This window comes from Pangasianodon hypophthalmus, chromosome 12 (assembly GCF_027358585.1).
Source record: "Pangasianodon hypophthalmus isolate fPanHyp1 chromosome 12, fPanHyp1.pri, whole genome shotgun sequence".
Lineage (NCBI taxonomy): Eukaryota > Metazoa > Chordata > Actinopteri > Siluriformes > Pangasiidae > Pangasianodon > Pangasianodon hypophthalmus.
In genome coordinates, this window is record NC_069721.1 from 21,235,647 (window position 1) to 21,261,095 (window position 25,449).

The 25,449-nt window shown below is 40.1% G+C and overlaps 1 protein-coding gene across 1 annotated transcript in view; it reads right to left on the reverse strand.

The window, feature by feature from the left end:
* Positions 1–6,950: 6,950 nt before the first annotated feature.
* LOC113527661 (heparan sulfate glucosamine 3-O-sulfotransferase 3B1-like) overlaps positions 6,951–25,449 on the reverse strand; it is a 22,482-nt gene continuing 3,983 nt past the window's right edge. The window contains exon 2 of the mRNA XM_026915678.3: positions 6,951–9,188. Within this exon, the coding sequence (XP_026771479.1) occupies positions 8,570–9,188 (619 nt within the window). The 3' untranslated portion in view covers positions 6,951–8,569. The remainder of the gene's footprint in view (positions 9,189–25,449) is intronic.

Genomic DNA, 25,449 nt, shown 5'->3' on the forward strand with positions numbered 1-25,449 from the left:
TTCTTGAAGGGACAGTGGCCAATTGCTCCTGTCACTTTCTCTCTCTCTCTCACACACACACACACACAGAGTTCCTCTGCATTATTGATGGCTGTCGGTCAATGTATCTGACCACACTCATCTCTGCAGGGGGGCCAACGGTAATCAAAACACACACGTGTCCTTGTAGCTCTCCTTTTATTCTCCTTTTATTTATTTTATTTTTCACCTATTAGGCAACATAATCCCACAAGCAGAGAGAACCTTTACACAAACACACACACACACACACACCAAGCAGAGCTGAGGACTGCAGGTGTACTAATATCACCTATAAAGGTCATGTCCTATCCTGCCTTTCAAACAACACACCTCCATGAGCATGTAAGCCTTTCCTCTTTATCCTATACGCCACTTCTCTTCTTTTGTTCCTGTTTTTCCACCTGCCTGGCATGGTTTCTCTACACGTCTCCTCTCAGGGCGCTTCAAGCAATCTGCCACCATGTCAAAGGCAGCTGCATGACCCGGCACGCTGTTTCCTGGAAGAGTAACAGAAGCACATCCGACCCGTGTCCATCACAATGACAATCACTCTCACTCAGGAATGAGAAGATTTACACTGTTTACTCTCATTTGATACCCCGTGAATACATATAGCTATGACATTACAATGGTATAAAGTGTATATAAGTGTATAATGATCATCTGTATTAGCTTTAATCTCCCCGAAAATAAAGATCAGGCTTTGTTTTATGAGTGTACACAAACTGTCACATCTTTTTTTGTATATATGTGAAAGAACCCTTGGCTAGCGTACGGGCTTGGACTTGAATGAACCGGAGATGAAGTAATTACAGGATGTGGGGAAGGGGGTCAAAGATTAGAGGCAGTGTTTATAAAATCCCTTAACCCTGACTTAATCAGAGTCTATCTAATGTAAACTACCGGCACTAGGCCTCAGGGGCACTCACTAATCTGTAGCGATAAAGTAGACCTTTACAGGATGTAGAGACCCTGACTGACCTGTACTAACAAGACTGTACAGTGTTGGAAATAAGGAGAATGCATATAGCTGAAATCTTCTACCTGAATCTGGATCCGGATATTGCTCTGAATAAAGAAATATATTTGAAGCATAAGTATAGCAGAAAACAAATCAGATATATGTTCTTCTGCCACTGAAAGCTGGTTCTTTTTAAAATACGCTCTGTTTTCCACCATACCTATTGTAATTAGGTGCCATTTAACAAGTTTCCCACGCATGGTTCATTTAATTCAACTAAGGCTAAGGGGAGTCATTGAGGAAAAGATGACAATGTCAGTAGCAACAAGGTAGATGAATGCAAGATACATATTGACAAATCTCCGCAAGTTTCATTATTAAATATGTAAAATGGTCCAGAGTAATTAGCATGTTCAGTGTCAAGGTCTTCTGCTTTAGTCAAGGAATATGGAGCATTGTATGTGAAGGTGAGTGGTGAAGCAGGTGGCCAAGAACCATCTAGAATTGGCCATTAACCTGACATTGCAACTGACCAACTGAATTGTTCAGTAACCTGCCACTATAACTGAGGTGACAGTCTGAATTATAAGTAGTTGAACATAAAGTCAAAGGGGACACTTAGTTCAAATAACAGGGGTCCCACCATGATACCTTGGTGGATGGCAAAAAGCTAGCAGGAAAAGCCCATATGAAGTAGTTACAGTACATAACTAGCCAGTATACCAATATATCTTTTCCTGATTAACACTGGTTATCTTATCGTGTTTTCTTTTTCAAGAATGTTGACAGATGTTGTTATAACTATAAATATTCACGTTACCTTTTCTAAAAGTTGCACCAAACACTTTGCTGGCCGATATGGGAACACCAAGCATTTCTTCACAACCTCTTCCTTTGCAAGCAGACTTGTGCTTTGCTCTGAACATAACTTATTGGTTTGGCACCCCATCCAATATGGCTTGGGGTACAAATCCCATAACTGGACTTATGGATACTTTTAGTCATTTTGTTAAACCAAGAACTTGCCCCCCTAATCGAGCACATCAACATTCAGACAACTTCCAGCCATCGAAAACTGAACAGAGAAGGTATTGCGGCATTCATCTGGACTTGCAAGACAGAGACCACCTACCATTCTTTTTTAATGGAAAAAAGCCCCATGTTGCTGTGCATTAACAAGCTTGAAAGGGCACCCTGAGTCTAAATTATTGATCGCTCCTTCTGGCCCGGCAGCCACATTTTCTTCAATTGTGCCTGAAATGTTTGGATCTTCTCCATTACTTGGCCGCTTGAAGCTTATCAGATCGAACATGCAGCACAGCAGGCAGTACAATGCATACAAGGAAGCAGGAGAATGTTGCCAAGCATGGGGGCTTTGCGTGTAAGGAAAGCCAGGTGTCTGCGCCCATCAAAATACCCCCAAACAACAGTCACTGCACCCACAACAACTGCAGGGCAGTGGTAATGACAGCAAACCATAAAAGCAGCAATTACCAAATGCCATTCTGTACCCAAAGCATATTTGGAAACATCAGAATCATTTCCCGGATTCATGCCTTTACGGGCTTCAGGCAAAGGTGTCGACCAGTACCAGTCACCAGTGAATAGCTTAATCAGCTTTGTCAATAAACACCATGCTAACCCATCAAGAGGTTTGGATGGAGGCCAGATGTGTTTAAATATCTGAGGTAAATTTCAGAGACCACATCCTTTGGCACCACTGTTGCCGTGTTTGTCAGCACAGCCGCTTGTGGTGTGAAATTATCCAGCTCCAGACTTGTTAGTGTTGATGGTAATCTTGATGAAAGGCAAACAATTGTGGCATGGGATCTCCTGAGGAGGTGGGTGGTTAGAACTTGTATTGCAGGATTTATAGTAAGGGCCAAATAAACCTTTTTTCTGGACCTTCATTCTATTACTAAAGAACAAACTTTTTTTCATAATCTGTAATGTTCCCATTTGAGTAGACACTTCAAAGAAGGTGGAAAGAAGGTGTGATCATCAAAACAGTACTGATTTATTAAGGGAAATTATCATTTACTCTAATGAGCAAGTGCAGGGAAGATGAGTCTTAAAACAATCTCTGTTGAGCCTCTCTGATTCCCCAATTCTCTCTTGTTTACGGTAGACCATATGTCCCCTGCCTGGTCTGCATCCTCAAGGGTGGTATTAACTCTCTCTGCCTTCCCTAATGGAGCAGAGAGTTACCAAGGCCTAATCTCAGCTCTGCCTTATTCCAACCCAGTAACAGCAAGGTTGGGTAACACCTCTCCCACAGGCACTCCCTTGAGTCAGCTATGTTTTCAGCTCATGTCAGCTCCACCAAGTGTCAGTGAGCACTGTCTTTGGAAAAAAAAATGATCTTCCCAGTCCACCACAGTTGCCCTGGAAATAGACAAGCCGAGACCTTTATTTGTATTTCACAATCATGAACTTGTTTTTTGTACTTTGAACTATGCAAGTACACTGCTGATTTTGGACATAGGTTGCCTATTGGTGAAATATGACTCTTCATTTTACGAATTGAGAAAACAGCTACAAATGTCAAGATGCTTAATATGATATAGGTGATAAAATGCTTCTCAACAGGATCGAATTCACTTACTGTATATTACACCGGTTCATAAACAGAAGCACTCTGAAGTGAGAACAACTTGTTCTAAGCATTAATCTTTTATGGTGTGTTAAGATTGCTGTCTAAGCTCAGCTCTGAGCTAATACTCGCCAACATGAGTGAGGAAGCCAACCTTAATAAAAGATGCTGGGAAAAACATACAGACTTGTAGGAATTCAGGGAGGTTAAGTAACCTACAACCAACAGTCCAACAGTGCTATGTTGGCATATAGCTGTTAACTTGTAGTTATCCATAACAATCAAGTTAATTTCTCCTAAAGGTGACAAGAAAATATACAGAAAGTATATTTTTATATAGTGTAATGTCATTACGGTAATGCCCTGACTTCTTCAAATATGTTAAAACATGATCCCGTATTTCAGAAATGGCTTTCACCGCTGCAAACCTACCAGTGCTTAATGCTTACCTTTTTAACTGCTGGATCACTGAACAAAATATGAATTGCATATACTGTTGCAAGTGATACATGTGCACGCATTATATATGTCAAAGCAAATCAGAACTCTTTGTATTATAGGTACTTGGACGTAATTGGCTAGACAAAAATCTAGCCAATCAATCCTGACAAGGTTGCAAGTAGGTAAGATGCCACACTCTTGGAACCATGCCAAGTCTGTGCTTTGGGCAATGTAGGAGAAAATCATAGCAGGATATGTAAAAGCCATTTATGTTTATCTAATGAGGACCTTCATGAAGTGCTTTGAGCAAAAACTTTTCCAATTCTGACAACAACTAGGTGCTGTCAAGGAGACAGAATCCTGAATCTAACAATATATTTCCAAGCCAAGAACCTTTTTTGCATACCACTTAGTTGGCACTAAGTTGGCATCATTTCTAGCAAATTTATGTTGATATGATCAAGGGGATCATTAAGAAAACCACAAGTGCTAGACATTATGAATAACTTTCTATTTCTATTGACAGCAGTAACCTGCTATTATGGCCACTATGTGACTGTGTTTATGAAGAATGGGTGTACACGCCATATTTATCCTTAGGTAAAAGAAAAATGTCAGATAAAAAGATGGCTAATAAATGTTGTATTGGTTGTTGGGAAAGTGGTGGCCCTGAAGTTAAGGCATTGGGCTACTGATTGGTAGGTTGTAAACTGCTCACTTGTATCCTGTTTCAGGTGTAAATTGATCCTGGTCAATTTTGGTCGAGTTGCGGCGGATCCGGAGGAACAGTGGGCGCAAGACAGAGACACCCTAAATGTGACTCCCATCTATCACAGAGCACCAGGCACACCTAGGGGTAATTTATTGTAACCAATCCATCTGCTCACATGGTAGGAAAGTGGACAACCCAGAGTAAATCCACACAACCATGCAGAGAACATGCACAGAAACTCCACACAGACAGCAACCCAAGCTCATGATCGAACCAGAGACCCTGGAGCTGTGAGGTGGCAATGATACCTGCAAAATGCAAAAGACCATAGTAGACCGTGGAATATCATGGATTACCACTCCATGCTCTACTGAACATCACACTCATGCAGTATATCTGGTACACACATCCAGGATAAATATCCTGAAAAATACACAGGGAGGCAAAACTCAACTGTAAGCTACTGTATGTGCCCAATGTGCGAAGTTGAGCTGAACTCAACTGACCCAAATAGATTTGTGTGGAGCTACAGTGTTTTCATGAGATGCTGTGTCAACCCGGGTGCAAATCAAGTGTCCTGGGAGAGCACACTTCCTGAAAAAGAACAACTTGTACCCTGTTTAGGAGCAGCACTGCTGAGACTAGCAGTAAACAAGTCACCATGTAGGTCGATTGAAAGGCAAATTCACAGAGGGACCTTTTCAGAGTGTTGGTGGGCTGCAGGAAAACATGTAGCACTATTACAGTAGCTGTATATTTACACTGATCTCAGAGCAGCTTTTAACTCTCAAACCCTACCAGGGGTTAATGTTTAACCTGATCTGTCACGCTGTTGAGTATCAGTGTGAACCACCAGAGCATCGTGCCACACATATAAGGTCTGTGAATGGACCTTGTGTCATGGCACATCTACTTTGGTGGCAAGATTAGCTATGTTAACTTTATTAGCTAGAAAAGTAACATTAAGCAACATTTTACCTCTTCCTGGGCTTGTCAGATACGTTGAGTCAACAGAGTTAGAACAAGGAAACATGAACAATGAAAATGTGCAAACGTGCACAGCTTTTCAAGCTCTGATAAGAAATGACGTTAATGAAATGTATATAGTGGATTGTATAATTTAGACTCATCACTGTGTTAATTTAGTTTGAAGTGTGTTATACCACAGTGCTGTTGAATTCTCAGTTCTAATTGGTCAGAAGGTGTCGATCAATTAACTTTGAGAGAGAAAAAGAGAGGCTGATGAGGGAACAACGGTTTTATAGCTACAAAGATGTAACTGATAACAGAAACTAACTTGCCACATGGATGTTCTGCAACATTAAATGTATCTATAAACAGACAAAAATAATGCCATTCTTTAATAAATTAAAAATTGGAATTATTAGCAAATTGCTGTATTATTATAAGACAAGTAAAACACTTAAGGACATGTGCAGGAAGCAGCCCATTGTATATTACTCCTTACTTGTAATATTAAAATTAGACTTTAAATTAGACATTAGACTGCAGTTATAAGTTTTTCTTCCATTTTTGCAAATCAAAGACTGTTGATTCAGAACTAAGTACAGGTGGGACGTTAAGTTGTGAAAACAGAGAACTGGCAAGGGAGAGAAGGAATCAGATGTCCCCATACCATAGGTTTGGTCTGAGGAATTCTCTGGAATTAATCACAGTTATATAATACATGCAGTGTAGTTAAGACAGAACATGGCACTTTTGGTAAAATATATATTTTATTTATTTCTTCATACAAAGAAATATGAATGTTCAGTATTTAATTGTCTAGAAATATCTGCTCCATTTTGCTCATTCACGGTGTAAAATTATTTTAGATAGAATACCACAAAATACTTGATTTACATGTCTTTTTGTTGTTTTTACATACAGACTTGCTAGCCTATTTATTATACGTGGGGTAAGACAAACATCACAATCTGAATATAAGGTTGAATAAAACTCAACCATTAACAGATGCATCTTGACCATGAGCAGAGGTTTCAAAATTTTCCCTAGCAAATAAAAACTGAGGGTTTCTCAAGTAAATCTCTCAACTCGAGAAGAGATTTGCAAATAATTATCATTACTGCTTGAGGTCTTTGTGGAAGAGATGTTTCTGCAAAAAAAGAATAGCATTGTTGAGGTAGCAGAAACTTCCATTCTCAACCACTGTACAAATGGCCCACTATTAGGTCCAATCTGAATGCTGGAAACAAACTTCAGTGATCCCTTTATGGTTACGGAGAGATTTCGCAAGTTTGGTTTGTTTGGTTTTTTTTTTTGTTTCTTTTTTGCGTTTTGCAATAAATGAGGATTGAAAATAGAAGAAAATGAGAGATGTCTAAAATTTGTGCCTTCTCTTTCCTGCTCATTTCCGAAATCCACATGTGGTGAACCCTCATGGCTATGACCTCACAGCTGATTCGTATTATAATCTCCCTCCTAAATGGAAGGATGTGGGCTTCAGCATCATACAGAACTAGTTAGAGGCACAAAATCATCAAAAGCAAAATTAATGAGCCGTTGCTGACCACATTTGAGTTCCACACCCATCCTTTGCATACTGTATATATATATATATATATATATATATATATATATATATATATATATATGGATTTTCACAATGTTTAAGTGATTCAACGCTTCGGTACATTCACAACTCAACCCTGTTCCAATCTGTCAAAAAATATCTTCTTTTAAAAACTAAATTTACTGATCTAGAGAAAGACTCTTTTGCTCGATTTTAATTATTATTAAAATCTTCCCAAGTCCTGCCACACTACTGCCAGTATATTTGCTCATGCCTTTTGCATAATGTTTTGCATTTAAGAATTAGACACAAGGTTCAGAAGTTAGGAGTTTATCCTGAATGTCTGTTTTCATTAGACTAAGGAGTAGCAGATAGAGCAGGGCTATGCTGAGGTCTTTCTCTCATCCTGGAGACTATAAGATATATAAGAGATGGCTAGCTAGACTGTTTCTCCCTCTTGCATAAAAAGAATTCAAGTAGAAAGAGAAAACGAGGTCTAAAATATGCAACACAAACTGAGACAAAAACAATTGAGGCTTTATAATGAAGTTTCAACTTGCATGATAATTTGGCAACAAGAAATTGATTGAGATGAACTCTGAATAGGATGAATCAGAATATGTGATATGCTCATTTTTGAGATTTAGATGCTGATTGGTCCGATCGACTTTGAGATCTTATGATAGAGGAACCATAATATCTTTTGACTGCATCGTCCGAACCACTTTGAGATCTTATGATAGAGGAACCATAATATCTTCTGACTGCACTTTACATCATATCACACCATCTGCATGGCAGCATCTCTGGCACCGACCCCATCTGATTCACCTCATTATCCCAAGATGCAATGAGACCTGAGAGATCTAATCAGGTTCATGTTGTATAATTAGCATAATGACATGTTGCCTCAGTGTATTCCACCACACAATTGCTCCACTGATAAAATGCCCATTCATAGCACGCTTTGCTAGAAAAAAATCAGAGGGATAGTCTATGCATGAATCAAGGACACTGTGAGTACCAATTAGGTCTATTGATCCAACCTTTGTTATTTGAGGGTGTGGGGAGGGCAGGGTGGGGAGGAAAAAAGTAGGAATGTTGTGGGGCAGGGGTGTAAATGTGAGCCAGATGCGCTGTACAAATATGGTTAGGCAGCTTAGTGAATTAATTGCTTAAAAATTAAAAAATAAATTATTATAAAATAGATTTCTGTACATTTACATATATATATATATAGATAGATAGCAATTGTCACATCTTTTGCCATTACAAACACAAAGAGTTTTCAGTTTTTGTAGTTCACTTTCAATCCCAGCCAAAGTTGTGTCCAGTCATCTGGTAGAACTTCATATTAAAGGGCCGATAGAAGTCTCGTAACCTCTGCACCACCTCGGGGTCAATATTGGGGTGCGTTCGGCCTTTGGTTTTGCCCAGGCAGTGAGGCTTGCTGCTTCCTTCAGCCTTCTTCAGGCATGGAAAGCCCTTGGTCTGGTTGAAATAGAAGTGTTTGTCTGTGATGATCCTCTTGAGACCCAGGAAGTCCTGCACACGGCCGAGCTCTCCAGCTGGGTCACTGATCAGCCGTTCGCCGCTCACAAACAGGATCTGGCGCATGGGGAAGAACTGGAGCCAGTTGTCCAGGTGCTTGGCGTAGATGCCGATCTGGATTGCGCTCCATGAGGTGTCAATAAGGCCTGTAGTCCTGTTTTTGAATGTCAGACTCTCAAAGGAGGGAATGTCTGGCTTTTTTGACAGTGTCTGTGTATAGTCTGAGATGGCCCGGGTGACCGGATCCCTCACCACCACTATGAGTTTGGTGGAACGCGACATGGAGTAGATCCGAGCTGGAGCTTCACGAGTCACAAAGTAGCTGGGTGTCTTCTCCATGGTGATCTGACCCTCCAGGGTCTTGGGCATCAGGTCTCTGGGGGAGGAAGAGAAAGAGGCTAAGATTGTGGTCTAATGAAAGCAAAATGCAGCATAAGTCAATAACAGAGATGGAGTATGCATGATGACTATCAATGAGGCAATTCAAACTTCTGGGTTTAAAGCAATTAGCATTGTTTGATCAAAGGTCCACTAATGAAAGCTAATAAGATGCATGCTATCCATTTCCTGAAACTACTGCCTGTGGTGTCTGGTCCACATAGGTCATCAATATAGATGTTATGCAATTACTGTTATGCCGATTAAAACTGTATTAATTTTGACTTAAAAGATTATGAGGAAGAGTCAGCATTTAAAGAGGAACATCTGCACTCTCCAGTTTGCAGTGTGGTTAGCTCAGTTTAAACCAGAACTCTTTACACTATTAGCCAATTAAGAACATAAAGGCTAACAGACTCTTTCCAGTAGTTATCCAAGTTCTTAGTGCAACATTTCATAATCATTTACATTACAGATGAAAGTCGATCTGCTTTGTTTAAGCAAAGAAATCCATTGCTTGGAGAGGTAAGTGGGTGAAAGGGATATGTTACATGAGTACATATAATCAAGGCACATTTGAGAACAAGTCTTTTTGAGTGAAAAGGCAACACAGACCAAATGCCAAGCAGAGTCAGGTTGCCAATTCGGGTCAAGTAGGGAAGAGTGGATTATAGTGCAGTGATAAGTGTAAGCTCTGACAGATAGTTATGGGTGGAGGGGGATATACAATTTCACTTACAATTTCATCTCTGCATTGAGAGACTCAGTAAGCCTGATGAATAAAATTAAATATGCATTCTCTACAGGAAAATAAGCTTCTATTTAACAGCCCAAAGATGCTTTACAGTACAAAAGGGGAGTTCCATTTCAAAAGGTTACCAGGTAGAATCTCTTTGAAAAACTAATAATCGTTAACCAATCCTTGAAGTGTACATTAACACAGAAGCAATGGTTCTAACGAAAGAAACAATCTGCAATTAAGATGTAATGTGGTTAAAATTACCCATCCAGAACCTCCCAATCAATTAGTAGTTTTGAAACAAGCTGGCAAACATTTGAAGTAGATGTGATTGTGTTTGTATGGGAAGGTCTGGTAAGCTTTGTTTTTAGTCCAGTGTTGGAGTACCCAGTTCCAATCAGAGCAATGGATCAACAAAACCAGGATAAGCCCCCTTAGAGTATGAGAGCTCACACTGATAGGACTTGTTGGTTTATTGTCTCGGGGGTAACAGGCAGTGTTCTCAGTGCCGGGGCTAAGTTACAGCCTCATTGTCAAAAGGCCTGTCAGCGTCTAGCGTAATCCTGCTTTGCGTGTTTACACCCTGCGAAAGCAACACTACACGCCACTTCAAGAGGCCACAAACAATACACAAGTGGTATCTGCTTTCCCCACTTCAGTAGCTGGCAATTCTGTTTATCTCTTTCAGCAATCTCTTTGTAAAAGGCTGGTTAAGAACAAGTCTTCTGACTAAAGGCGAGAGATTCCACAGAACAGAAAAGGTATGGTTAATCATATAGGATGTATTGAAGTCTTGAGTGGAAATTTTTCGAGTTCTGTATGCTGCCCTTTGGGATAAGAAGTTCACCTAAAATAGATTAGGAGAACAAGCAGCACTAGATATCCTCAGTGAACCAGAAATGGAAAAAAAAAAATCCTACTGTTTGCAATACGAATCACAAGGTGTCAATCCAGAAATGGAAAGCAGCCAAGGGCAGAGCGAGGTGAACTAATGATGCAGTGCATTTAATAGGAAGCTGCTGGCAGACTGGTCTATCCAGCCTCTTTAAAATAGTCAGCCACTGATCCAATTATGATAATGTCAGGGTGATTTCTGCTGTATCACAGAGAAGGGTGGAAGAGAAGAAAGACTGGCTAATCATCATTAATAGTCTGCTAAACAGATGAGCTTAGTGCCTACTTATGCATCAACGTCAAGTGGAACCCAAGGGTTCTGTTTGTCTTTGAGTGAGTTAACACTAAGGTTTAGAAACTTTTGATACAACTCAAAAGCACAACAGAGGTTTATTGGTTTATATAGCCCTCAGAAAAATATACAAGAAATATAAAATTGTTGTATGACTTGTGTTAAGCTTGTAAGCTTGTGGTTAGGGGGTAAGAGTCACCTATTAATTCCTAATTATCAGGAGGAGATGGAAACATTTGTGTTTGTGTGTGGGTTTGGTAATGAATACCAACACTGGTGGTTTCACTGCTAAATGAACCCCCCACAAATTCATTCACACTAATGTGTATACTCAGCCTCAGGTACAGAATTGCACAAAAGAAGACCACAACCAGTGAAATGTCGAATCTATCACATAACCATTAATTTAACCACCCTTTCATTTTACCTAAGCCAAAATCATCAACTTTTTCTTAGAGTACTATCATTACAATTGAGGCTTGAAAACTAAGGACATGGAGCAAGAATATTGATGGTGGGTGAAAGGTTAGAAATCCTCAGGAGAAAAAAAGGTGAAAGGGGAGGACCCTGACAAGCCTCCACCCATCCTCTTATCCCTTTTCTGCTTCTCTGAGCAAAAGGAGAAAGAGGGAACAGAGAGAAAAGGGGGTTGAGGAGGACAAGTGGCCGAGCTCTTGGATGAACAATGCCTATTCTCACCCATTTTGATTTATGAGGTAGTTCTTTTTAGACATTCTGTCAGCAAACAGCCAACGTTCTGAGACTGGCGCCCTCTTCTTTTGCCCCTTCTTTACTTTCAAACAGAGCATTGTGCTCGAGTGATCTGAGAGAATCGGGGCCAGGGCAGAAAGGGGGAAGGGGCACTCATGGAGGCCTGAGTGGGGCACTTCTCGATCACTTTTGGGGAAGAGAAAGCGAGAGGAAGTGGAGAGCCCTTGAGTGGAGTGCACAGCAGCTCGAGTGCCTCTGGGGGAATGGCCTCAGAACAGGCTGCCAACAGAGAGGGTTAAGATATTGGACTGATCAATTATTTACCACAGGATTAGAAAGGGGATATGTGTGTTTGAAAAAAGATTCTCCTGATAAAAGAGGGGTGTTCCTCTCAACGAAGCAAGGTCACAACATGGTTATGTTACTTGTCAGTTTTCTATGACTTCTTAGGCATTTTTTCATCCTTTGTAATTTAAGCATTGCTAATTTTCACTGTATTACTACATTTTCCCTTATGTGTCCAGACATCAGGGCAGGCAATTTTGACCAGCCTTCTACAGCATCTTTTTTAAACTGTCAACCACTTCCAGGTTCCTCAGTGTTCTTGGAGAACAATCCTATCTGGCCCTTCCTAATTCTCACAGTTTGTCCTAGGAATTTCATCTTCCGTGAAAACTCAGCTATGGACAGCTTCACACAGGCTGTATGTGTTTATTCTCATAACACAGCTTGCTCTTTTCAGTAGCAAGGTCAACTGCCTCTTGTACAGCGGAAGACTCGTCCAAGTTGAAAGAGATGCCAGAAAGAAAGAACACAGATATCTCAGCCTCTCTCTGTCACATTACTTCAAATGCAGCAATAAAACACTCCTGAGGCCTGACTCTCGAGATCAACAGAGATAAAGTCTGGAAAAGAGAATGAGAGGGAGAATGACAAGAGCTGTTATGTGCTGCATTTCTGCTCCTGTTTCCCATTTCACGTCCTGATATGCTGATAAGACGGTTTTGCTTACATAAGACTATGACAGTATTTTCTGCCTGTAACATTTCATACACTGCTTTCAAGAGAGAAAAAGCTGATATTACATCTCTGCTTATTTGTTACGGCCAAAATTTGGAGGTCCAAGACCACTGCCAATCTCTGATGTATGATAGTTATGAAATTCAGAAAGACCAAGCGCACACAGGTCTGGGTGCTGTATACACAAATTATGGTATAACTCAGCCAAACTTGTCAAATAAACCTAAACTCAGGCTTGCAACAGTGTGTCCATCATCTGGAATACCAAAACAGACAAAGCCCAGAACCATGGAGCACTTACATACTCTCAAATTGCACTCAAACAGTCAACACTGCTCTGTGTGAGCAAAGTGACAGGGTGTGTGACAGATACTCTCAAACCCAGATAGAGCGCTCTGCCACCAGTTCCCACACTCTGGCCTCTCTCCAATAATCGGGCTATTGATTACAGTGCCTTAACCCCAGGCTAGTGGGGCCATAGAGATCTAAGCATTCGATTGACACTTTACCCAGCCAAGGAGGAAATATATCCCTTCTTCCAACTCTCTTACTCACTCAATAACTTACTATTCAGAAGATGAACTGATTTAATGGAAAAGAAATGTCATTCATTCCTCTGATAGTGGAAGAATCCCAACCCTGGTTTGTTAAGATAAAAAAAAAAAACATTAAAACATTAAAAGTAGGAGACTCCATCACAGGTGGACCAAGATGAAAACCACAGAGCGGAGCATTATCTCTTAATTATGTGTTTGACTTCGTCATGTTCAAAGCTTGTCTGAGAAGTGTGGAACAGAGCCAACATTAAACAGTCCTCCTGTGGCGTCTTCTAATCGTGGTGCATAATTTTAAAAGCCAGTTTTGTATATAGCAGCATTTCCAGAACAGCTGGATGATATAGGCCACGCAAAATGCTTTCACACTTCCAAATTCGTAATAATTCAATAAAGTCACTCAAAACCAAACAAAATACAACCACTTCGGCCTAATTTTGTGTATTTCCTATAAATTTGGCTATATCATATCATCAGTGTCGGTAATCACACAGCCTAATCTACATGAAGCTTCTACTTTAATGGGAAATATCAATCTTTACAGCACAGCACAAGCCAAAACAGTTTATGGCCTAGACTCACCCTTGCTTCAGTAGATAATCTCACCTGGATACTGTTGACTTGTACTCATCCCAGGACTATTATTCACAATCTGCTCAAAATGAACATCCTGTAAACACACATAGGACTGTCTGCCTTCACTGGTCTACTCCTGCATTTATAATCACACTATCCGGTGTCACCCAGAAGAGGATGGATTCCCTTTTGCGTCTTTCATTGTTTCTTCCTCATGTCGTCTCAAGGAGTATCTGCTTGAGAATGTCGTGTCTGGCTTGTTGATTAGGGACCTAAATCTACATCTGGGTTTTTGTAAAGCACTATACAAATAAAACTGAAATGCACAAAGGTGTAATTAGTGAGAAGGGTATAGACTATGCAGAACGCTTTTACAGGACAGTGTGTGAGAGTGACCCTTTCTTGTGACAGAGGTGTCAGGCATCCATCCACTTAAAGTCTGACACTTCATTTCCTGAGTGAGGCAAACCAGAGATCTCCTCTTCACCTGCAATGCAACAGCCAAGCTACTCTACAGGGCACACTGTGTATGTGTGTGTGTCCTCTCTTTGTTTTTTTCTTCTCTCCTTGGCTCTCCATCTCCTGCTTTCTCTCTTTCACCCATCCTTGGCATGTAACCCTTCCCCTGGCGTACGGTAAAGAGACGTAATAGGTTACCTTTTCTCAGATGTGTGTCTGATCTCTGTCCGTCTCGGGTGCAACTGTGGCTGAGTCGTGTTTCTTTCTCAAGAGTTCACTCTGCGAGCACGTCACCCTATCTCTATCAGCCACACTCAGAGAGCCTCTTTAGGGGAGAGTCTGCTCCGAGGGATGAATAATGGAAGAACATGGAAAATCAGAGATGCTGACCCGGTGTTGTCCTGCAGCTGACACTGACGCATACTCAGAGGCTCTTCTGACAGAAATACCTTTACACTTGGTTAGGATCTGAATACAGCATTATAAGTCTGCATTAGGATTAGCGGATGCAATTTTTTCCTGAAGGTTGAAAAGCATTGCTAAAGGAAAATTCAGTATAACAGCACCATATTGAGGTAGAGGCAAGCGGCTGTAAGTATTATTTAATCTGTATGTTTTGTCTAACAGCCTATGTGGCATAAGGCCCAATGGCTGGCTTCGGGCTAAACAGTTTATCTCCACTGGGAAAACACAAAGGATTTACCAACCAGAAAATAATGAAGATCGACAGGCACTACACAAATATGTGTATATTGACAGATGATATCTGTAAAAGGAACCACGGCCTCTTTGGTGCTGTGGTGCACTCTGCCAGCCACAATTTCAGCAATTTCTCTCACACAAAGTCGCTCGCTCAGAAAAACACACGCACTTCGCCTGCAAGTACAAACTCGCTCTGAACCGCAGCGGTCTCTGTGAGAAGTACCATAATGATCTGCATAAATCACCGGCTGCTCGACTTGAATAACTCTCCATCTGCAGTGAGTTTGTTTCAGGTTTATTTGCTGCTCTTCAACGCCTTGCGAAAGCTCGCTAAAACAAAACAGGAGCTCCTGAGCACCACATCCAGTTTCAGCGTCTCAGCCGCACCAGCTGAGTGGAATTACTAGTCGCGAGCGGCACAGCATGCGCTCTAAATAAAACGTGCATATAAATGAAGTGGCACTCGCTCCTAGAGTTCACACATCGACTCAGTAACGAGCGTCTGTTTTGCGAGCTGAAGTGTGTGACTGCATTCACTGGCTTTGCTGGATATTTCCATGCATTGGGTTTGTTAAGCCAAATTTAAACCCTCTAAAGCGTTCAAAGCAACTCTGGACATGGATATTTAAACAGTGTGAAAGAAACCAGATAACAAAAAAGTATGACTCAATGACACTGAATCATTTCTGGTTAGGCCAATACACTTCTGAGTTTTCCAATATTTAGGACCGAAACCTAACGCACTTGACTTTCAGCACTCAAGTTTCCCAACTCAGTAGAGCATGCCATCTTGGAGTAATTAATCAGCCTGCATAAATAACCTAGCAGATAATGGCCGTTTGTGCTTAATCTGGCTCCTCGGTCCTAAGTGGCCATCAAGCCAGAGCTCTAGTGTTTGTCCTGCTCGAGTAATCCGCTCTGATAAGCCTGTTTGCGCCGAGTGTTTGTGCAGGGTGTTAACGGACTCCATTCACATTCCAATAGAGCAGTAAAGCAAGTCCCCAGTGTAGCAGCGTGATCGGAGAAATACAGACAGACTTAAAACGTTAGCGAAATGCCATAGGTGGCAGAAAGACTTTTGAGTGATATTCAATGTCCCATTTTCAAAGCGAAAACGCAAATCCCCCCTCTTCTGAAGCGAAACACTCTAGAGAGCATCCTGTTTTGCTTGGCACGCATTCCTCCCCAGCTGAAGTGTGTTTGAAGACAGGTGAGCATTAAGCACAGGGGATTTCCTGTGTCTATCTGTCCATCACCACTACGCTCATGCTTAAACATTTCTGCAGTCTGGCATTCTACTCGCCCAGCATATAATTAGCTAAATTGTGCGAGAATAGCACATAAGTGACATTTAAACTGCTCATTTAATGCAGGAAGACACACAGTAGTGCTCTCTCCTCAGGACATCCTGAAGAACCATCGCGGGTAGCGATTTCCACCGAGGGACTTCATCCCAGCGTATAATAAAAAGACTGGGTTTCAGTTTTCGAGCCTGTGTTATTTTGGAAAGGATGTCCGAAATATCAAAATCTCAATGACAAATGTTTTCACTTCCCTCTCTCATTCTTTCTGTCCGCTGTCCCAGTTCCAAGACGCCTCACAGTACCACGAGAAACAAGATCTGTACCACCCGTGCCAGGAAGACATGCCGTTCCAAAACCACAAAATGTGGACACGAGTAGACATTTGAGAAATGAGCTATGACATGAAGAAAAAGAACAAAAACTACCGCTTGGCTTGGCTTGTTTTTGTATGACTTTAGAGTTACATATCGGGAGTAAGTCAGTAAATGATTTTAATGTCTATAATCGCGTTCCTTGATGCTCACTTATGAATCCAATGCACTATAAATGGCTAATGGAAACATTAGAAGTTATAATTCAGTAATGTTGCAGTGCAACATGAAAAACATACCAAACAAATTATAATCATTTTGGTATACTGGTGAGCAGAAGAGTAAAGGAATGGTTTAGTGGGAAAAAAAAAGTTGATAAGCCAAGACATGTTGGGTGTTTGACGATTCCTTCTTCAGTTTTACACCAGAGCTACATTTTGGGTAAGGAAAAAGTCATCCGTGCTCAGATCTGCTCAACAGAAGTGGCAACGCTGCTAACAAGAAAATCCTAGCAAGCAGAAAAAAACCCAAGTGCATGTTAGTGGATGAAGGCAATTTCTTTTTTTCTCAATTTCAAGGCAAAAGTTCAGAACTTAATAATTAATCGCTCCTCCATTTTCTTTATCGACCAAAGAAACCACAGTCCCGCCTTCTTGTGTTCTATTGGCTCACAAGACCAAGGCTGTAAATTCACAGGTCAGAGTTCACCTAGATGAAGACAATGTGAAGGGAAAGAACCGCTACAAGAAGCAAATCAACAGCTTTCATTTCCTGTGTCCTTTCCCCTTCAGTAACTTGCCTGTTGGGTGAATTTTATTCATATTTGTTCTGTCGGTTTACCTGAAAAAAAAAAACAGAAAAGCAGAAAAGTGGCTCCCATATTGCTGTACCAATGGCTCAAAAATCATAAATGCTATGACTGAAGTGTAGATGTTAACACCTCTCTTGGTCAAACATCTTGGTCAAACATCTTGGTCAAACTTTATCACAACAGCCCACAAATCTGGGAAACTTTTTTCCTCTCAAAAGGCCATGCTTAAAAAAGTGTCAGTATTTATAGACTCTGCTTCTTTTGATAGCAGAGAGGGAAAAAACGATGAAGGAACATGAAAGGAGAGAAAAGGAGAGAGTGAAGACACAAAAGAGGAAACAAGCCCTGGGCTCCAAACACACACACCGGCTCTGTTGCCTTGGAGCTTCATTCATCTGTGCTCCAGCAAGCACATCAACACTGTCGTTTTGTGTGTGTGTGTGTGTATGTGTGTGTGTGTGTTCCCTTAATCATCTGCTCTTTTCTTGCAGGGGTTAATGGAAACCTCAGGGGGTCTCCCCTTTCCCCCAGTCCTCTACTTTTTCCTTGCCTTCTCTCTTCATCAGACATGCACACACACACACACACACACACACACATTTCTATAACTGTCACTGTCCCATCACCTCACTACTGAGATTCAGTTCAGTGTAATCACTTTGCTCACACTTTTTCACATGCCGTCCTCATCTGACCGATTACACCCCACTCATGGAGATTTCACAACTGAGGTGCTATTTGTGTCCCACTGATCTTATATTTCCAAATATGGAAATAAAATAAATCTAAAAGACATATAAAATAAAGTGTCCTTCACAACAACTTACGTTATATTTCAGATAAATAACCTAAAACACGAATAAAAGCTACACGATCTACAGTACTCATAAACAGCATTTGTGCCTCTCCCAGCCCACTATAACTACACTTTTGCTTGAAATATATTCATTAAAATACTTCAAAAATCTTATTTTTGCTTATATTTTTTGTAATATTTATGCATAAAACACCATTTTCCATCAGTCATCCTTTACAAGTTGTGAAAAAATGTACATTTTAGTTCCACAACATTCCCTCTGTGACCTGAACACATTCACCCCTATGAAATATTTGGAATATTCCACAAGTCACATGTTCAACAGGAAGTTGCCGAATCATCCAAATTTCCTGAAGATTAATGGAAGAAGAAAAGTAAGTCCTGTCATTCTTTTTTTTATTATTTATTTACAATGACAGTGATATTGACTCACAAGTACTGTCGCTTTGAAAGTATTGATACCCAAATTATAGGCAGAGAGTCAATTATAAATTTTAAAAATACATTTTAAGTAAATCAATAGAATGTCCTTAATGCTCTCTTGCCATTAGTATGAATGCTGGTTAACCATATTTTGTGTATTTGACATAAAAAAAAAAAAAATCTCAACCCCCTTACTCATTTACATGCAAAGTGCAGATATTATCAGCAAAGAAACCTCATAATAAATTGTCAGTGATAAGTTAACACATTCTCTTAGATCCAGAACTGATATTTTATGGGATAAATGTGGCATTGCAATCACGGAATCACTCATCAGTGTCCTCTGAGTCTGGGCATTTTACAGACTACGTGCAGACAAGGACAAACTCAACACCAACAACCAACATCCACACCACCATGTCATACAGAACGACTCTGATTCAGACAGAGTGAAGAAACAAGGTCTCCTCTCCACAGGCTTCTGGACAAAGACTGCAGAGGGAGGGGGGGTTGCTATCTAACCGCCTTCCTTTCACTCTTCCTTGCAGTCTTCCTGCTGGGAGTAAATAAACGTTTTCCTAAAAAGAGTGCAAGAGAGAAAAGTGCAAATACGTGCATAATGAGCATGGCAATGACATTCAGCAAGCAATGAATGAAAGGGGAAAAAACTGTCATATACTGCTGAATGTACATCAGCCTTATGGGTGATTTTTCCATCTTCATTAACACCAATCTCAAAGCTCATAGTAATGGCTGACTATCTCTGTAATGCCTATCTCTTTGTAACTGTTTGCTTTCTACCTACTTCACACCGTCACTTGAACTTCTTGTCAGGAAACACATCACTACACAACACATACTGCTGAATGTACATCAGCCTTATGGGTGATTTTTCCATCTTCATTAACACCAATCTCAAAGCTCATAGTAATGGCTGACTATCTCTGTAATGCCTATCTCTTTGTAACTGCTTGCTTTCTACCTACTTCACACCATCACTTGAACTTCTTGTCAGGAAACACGTCAAACCACAGAATCAATTCACGGAGATTTCAAGGGGACTTTAAGAGATGTGATGTTGGCATGCTTTAAGATGGCTTACCCAGGGAGCTGTATTAGTCAACATCACACTGCATAACCTGAGCCCACAATGAGCCAGCATTTTACTGCAATAGTGGCCCTATTACCAATATTTGATGCATAAACTCTTCTTTACTGGAACTTTTAGGCTTGTGGTTTTAAACTCATTGGCGGCTGACCACCTCAGTGGCCCACCAGGCTCTCCTGTCCCCAGGCTGCCCCATTGCATAATTAGCCAGAGGTAATTTGGGGGCTGTTTTCTCCACCCCCCTTTGCTCTGGCCACCCCTGTAGCAAGGCCATGCCAGCTTAGGCAAAGAAACTAGAGGCCCCTTTTTCCCTCAGACACAATTTCTCTTTCTGTATGCTGAGCAAGGTGGCAAAACAGTTTTACGAGACCTTCATGCAGCACAAGTTGGTTGATTGGTTGATCCATTGGTGGGAGTCATATCTGAGTTGCATAAATATAGATTTATATACCCTATGTATATATATATATATATATATATATATATATATATATATATATATATATATACATATATATATATATATATATGTATGGTATATTTATGGTTGTAAGGGAAAATAAAGGCATGTGAGAACAAGGAGATGGTGGGAGGAGACGCAGAGAAAGGGAAAAGCGAGGACTCAAAAGAAGAGTAGCTGCTCCATAAAGGAGGTGTTGGGGATGGGCTGCTTTGGGGGAGGAGAGGGGTGGCGACGAGGGCACAAAGGAGAATAATCCGCCGGTTAGGAAGACGCTGAGCAGTTTAGCCAACACTAAAGCGTGCTTGGGAGCAGCTCTTTGAGTTTGCCCAGCGAGCACCGAGCCAGTCTTTCAATAGAGGATGTCAACCTGCTGACTGTTGAATGGACCAGCGGTCAGGGTTCAGCTCCAGCTGAGCGCAGGAAGTCTATTTCACTCTCTGAAAGCACAGCGCTTCTGCTGGAAAGAGCTCGTTAATGCTGACCTGAGATCAGGCTCTGACTCAGAGTCTACTGTTATCTTCTTTTGACGAGAGGTTGCTATGAGGCTGAATTGTTGTGTGGAAAAAGTTACAAGAACTAAGTTTCCCAAAAAAAAAAAAAGAAAGAAAGAAACTGTCAGTTGACTTGTGTGTATGCAGTGCTATAATTACAGGGGTGAGAGGTCATGGGGTGCTGAGAATCAACAGTTACCTTCAGGCTAAGCGGGTCCACATCATTTATTACAGGGGTTATCAAAGAAGAGCCTTATCTATCTGTCTGTCTCTCTGTCTGTTCATCTATAGTGAATGGTCAACATTTGTTGTTTTTAAATGGGCTTTACAAATAAATTTGACTTGACTTTGACTTGAATGACTGAATGAATGAATGAATATCTTTATAGTCATCCCACAAGTACACTGAAATTTGGTTTGCATCTCCCAGTAGAAAATTCCTAAAAATAGACAAGAAAAATATAACAATATAGACATTTTTTTCATTTATTTATTAATTAAATTCATTCAGATACTTATTTAGTTAGTTAGTTAGTTTTACATTCATTCATTCAGTCATTCATTCATGTATTTATTTCTTTTTATTATGTTTAATTACTATTATCAAAATATAGTTATGATTTAACCATTTTTGTAGTTATAAGGCTAACTAACTCATCACCTCAATTAATAAATTTAATCTTCTGCTCAGTAATTTAAAAAACGTGTATAAAATGGTTAAATTAAATTTAACTTTACTAAAGCTTAATAAAAAATGTAACACAGTGTAACAGTTTTGAGTTCTGGGGATAGAAAGTTCAGGAATAAAAAGCTCTAACGGCTCTGATAAATAAAGGTACATTTCTGACTAACGTGAATAGCTGCATTACACTCATAATCCAACAATTCAAATATCTGAATGACAATTTTGCACTAAGACTTTATTTCTGCTGTAATATGTTTACGAGACAACACAAGAGTGGAATGGTATCATAGTATTTATGCACGTTAATCATTTTCTGTAAAATAAACAGCCTTCGGACAGCAAAGAAACAAAAAAGAAGTGTATTATTTGAGCCATGCATGTGTGTGCTGGGTGTCTGACAGGTCTCACCTGCTGTGCAGATGGTCTTTACACAGGCAGGCTGTATGACGGACTGCCTGCTGACCCTTATCCACAGAGCGGCTGACCAGGCGACACACACCACCTACTACATCCTGAGCTAATCGATAGGTCTGATTCCCTAAGGATACACACCGGCTTGGGTCATTACTGTGTGTGTTCAAGCAGTAATAACCATCAGATCTCTGCAAACATTACACACTAATCAACAAAAATAGCATCTAATCACAAAGCAGCAGCTTTGTTTCGTTTTGATTTGCCCTTACGCTAATCTGGGTCTGCTGTGGAGGCAGGAAGTGTAGAAGTGTGTGTACAGGTCAGCTACACTGCGACCCTGACTTCCTGGACCTTGTGGATAAAAGCATCCTGAATGGATCCTGAATGCTGTGGCTGGATGGAGGTCCTCATCTGGATGATACATCAGGGGGCTTTAAAGAAAACTTTAAAGTAACAGACCTCCAAACACTTCCTGAGGCAGATAGTGGAACGATTTTCTCCTTGCGGAACAACGCTCCACTTGTCCCTTTGTCGGGTGGCGCTAACCAGAAAGGCCACTGCTCACTCCCCTTTAATCACAGCATGGACTCAGACAGCGCACTTTTAAGAGCGCACACTAGACACACTGTTCCGTACCACGTCTCTCTTTCATGGCTTTAGCAAAAAACATGACTTTGATCACTTCTGATAGGTCAAGGTGAAAAGTCTGTAACACTCGAGGAGGTGAGGAACTATCGGGATTACACATTCCGTCCGATTTTATACCTTCAAGCCGCTCATAAATAAATATACAAGTGCTTATAACATAACTTTAAAAGGAGAAAATAAAATTACTTTCACGTTATTTCACGCTAAAAACAAACTGGGGGCTTCTGATGTTTTGTCAAGAATTTGAATCCTGATTTTCCTCAAGAACATCACTCGAATTCTCGAATCTGATTGGTCAGAAGGTGATTCATTTCCTGTAACAGCAGCTCTGACATAAGGTGGATTTATCTAAGAGTTATAATAAACAATTAAAAAGTGTTTTTTTTCTTTAACAAAAAAACATATAATTGTTGACATGGTGAAAATTTCTGTGTTTATTAATGGAACAGTTTTGGAAGGAGTCTCCAGTGTCAGCGCGGACGGAGGAGTTTGTGCTTTCCGGTTCCATGATAACATGACAAGCTGCGTGTTTTTGTCTTATTAACTTTAAGAGAGAGAGAGAGAAAAATCGAGGCAGGTGAAGGAACTACTGTTTACAGCTGCTATAACATAAATGATATCAGGAACTAACTTGTTTCGTGGATGTTCCGCAAAATTAAATGTAACTATAGAAGGATAAAAAGTATGATGTGTTGTTCATTAATAAATAAAATAGTAATCGTTGGCAAATATGCAGTATAATTAAGTATAAGTGAAACACTTCAGGGCATGCTGTTATAGGAAAATAATCAACCCTGCTTCACATGGGGCCACACCACACCATGCCATCATTGATTATTTTCCTCTAACAGCATGCCCTGTTGCGTTTAAATCCTCACTGATATTGATTTTATCACACAATCAACACATCCATAAATCCCCATGTTTAATTACATGACATCGCGATGTATAAAATCACTCCCATGACACCGTTTTGTATGAAGTTCTGTATAAAGCATTCCTTCACACTATGTCATTCACGGCAGTCGGCCTTCCAAAACATTCATCAGGGTGGAACTTTGGAGAGGTGATCTCTTATTAAATCCGTAGAGTGTGTGTTGCAAACCTGCAAAAGCAGCAAAACCAGGCTCCAGCAGACCACACAAAGCAATAACATTACTGAAACTCTACACTGCCAAAGCGCTAAGATTATTCAACACACTCCGCGATACACACGCACTTCCACATTCCCACAGAGATGTGAAGAAAATTGTGTTAAGTGCCAATTTAAAAGGCTGTGCAGAAAATAAAATGTAGACGATTCGTACCAAATGTAGTCGAGCAGCCAAGTAGTGCTGTGCTCAGAACACTTTTCTGAACTGTTGTGTGTAATGTCCGTATTTTTAGCATGTTTTATTTAGTAGACATTAATTCACATATTATTATCACTTTTTATGTGCAACACTACTGTTCTGATGATCGTTCATTGCAGAAATGTCTTCCAGTAAATGAGATTTTTGTCATATCGCCCACTTCTACAGCCGAGTCATGACTGGTGTCCTGGAGCTACAACACAAATGTAGCTAACACACAAGGGAAGTCTGTCTCACCATAAAAAGTGTTTGTTCACTTTTATAGATTACAGTAAATCCATGAGACAGATATTCCCAGAAAAAAAAAACAAAATGGGTGAGACATTTCCTTAACATCTTAGCCACATGAACCTCAAAGCTCTGGTGTAAAATAAAGAATCATGCTTCAAGCACCAAACATGTCTTATGGAGTAAGTAGGGAAACTCTGTCGATTACACTTTGCACTTATTAATTACTACTTGAAAGAAACCAGTTCAATGCTGCATAAAAAGTGTTTCGATGGCAAAATCTAGGAAAACGTTCTGAAATGTTTATGTAAGGAATAAAAACATGCTGTTTTTGGAAAATAAGCCTTTTTTTTTTTTTAAATAACAGAACATCCCAAATTGTTGAATTCCTCTATACCACAGCAGTCTGACAGCAATTACAATTTTTAGTTTATTTAATAATGACACTTTTTATCCATTTATAGCTACAGGTAATATTGCAGAACATCTAAGAGACAAGTTATTTCCTGTTATACAAGTTATACAACAGTCATTCCTTCACCAGCTTCCTAAAGTCAATAAGATGAAAAAGAAAAAAATAAAGAAACTGGAAAGCGTAAACTCCTCTGTCTGGTACTGGAGACTCCTTCTATAAATTTTAATAAGCATCTCATTACAGATAACTTCACAATATCACTGGTTATACATTTCTCTATGTTAAGTAACACTTTTTTAAAAAAAAAAACAGTTTATTATTAGTCTAAGATTATGAGTTACTGTAGAAACAATAATGTATTAGAACGAGTGAATTAATATAAACGTGTGATTTGTATTAGAGCTGGCATTACTATCAGAACTGCTTTTATAGCAAATTAATCAGCACCTTCTGACTAATCAGAACCGAGAATTTAACAGCGCTGTGGTATAAAATTAAACGTCTACAGCTGCTCTCTGTCTCTTACATACACACACACACACACACACACAAGAAATGTAAAGGCACCTCAGAACAAATAACCACATTCATACTTATGTAGTGGCACGAAAATTAGCCAGAAAAGTTAACAAGAATTCAACAGTCTAACCCAATCAAACATCTCTCGCACTCTCTCGCTTTATAAAAACAGATTTGCCCCAAACATACAGCGTATAAAGTCATCACCTTCTACACAAAACACTCTCTCTGTCCCCACCTTCTGTTTCAACCCCAAAAACACTTCATTAAACATGAGTGTTCTACAACACTGCTGGATCTCCATATGCAATCAATGGGGCGAC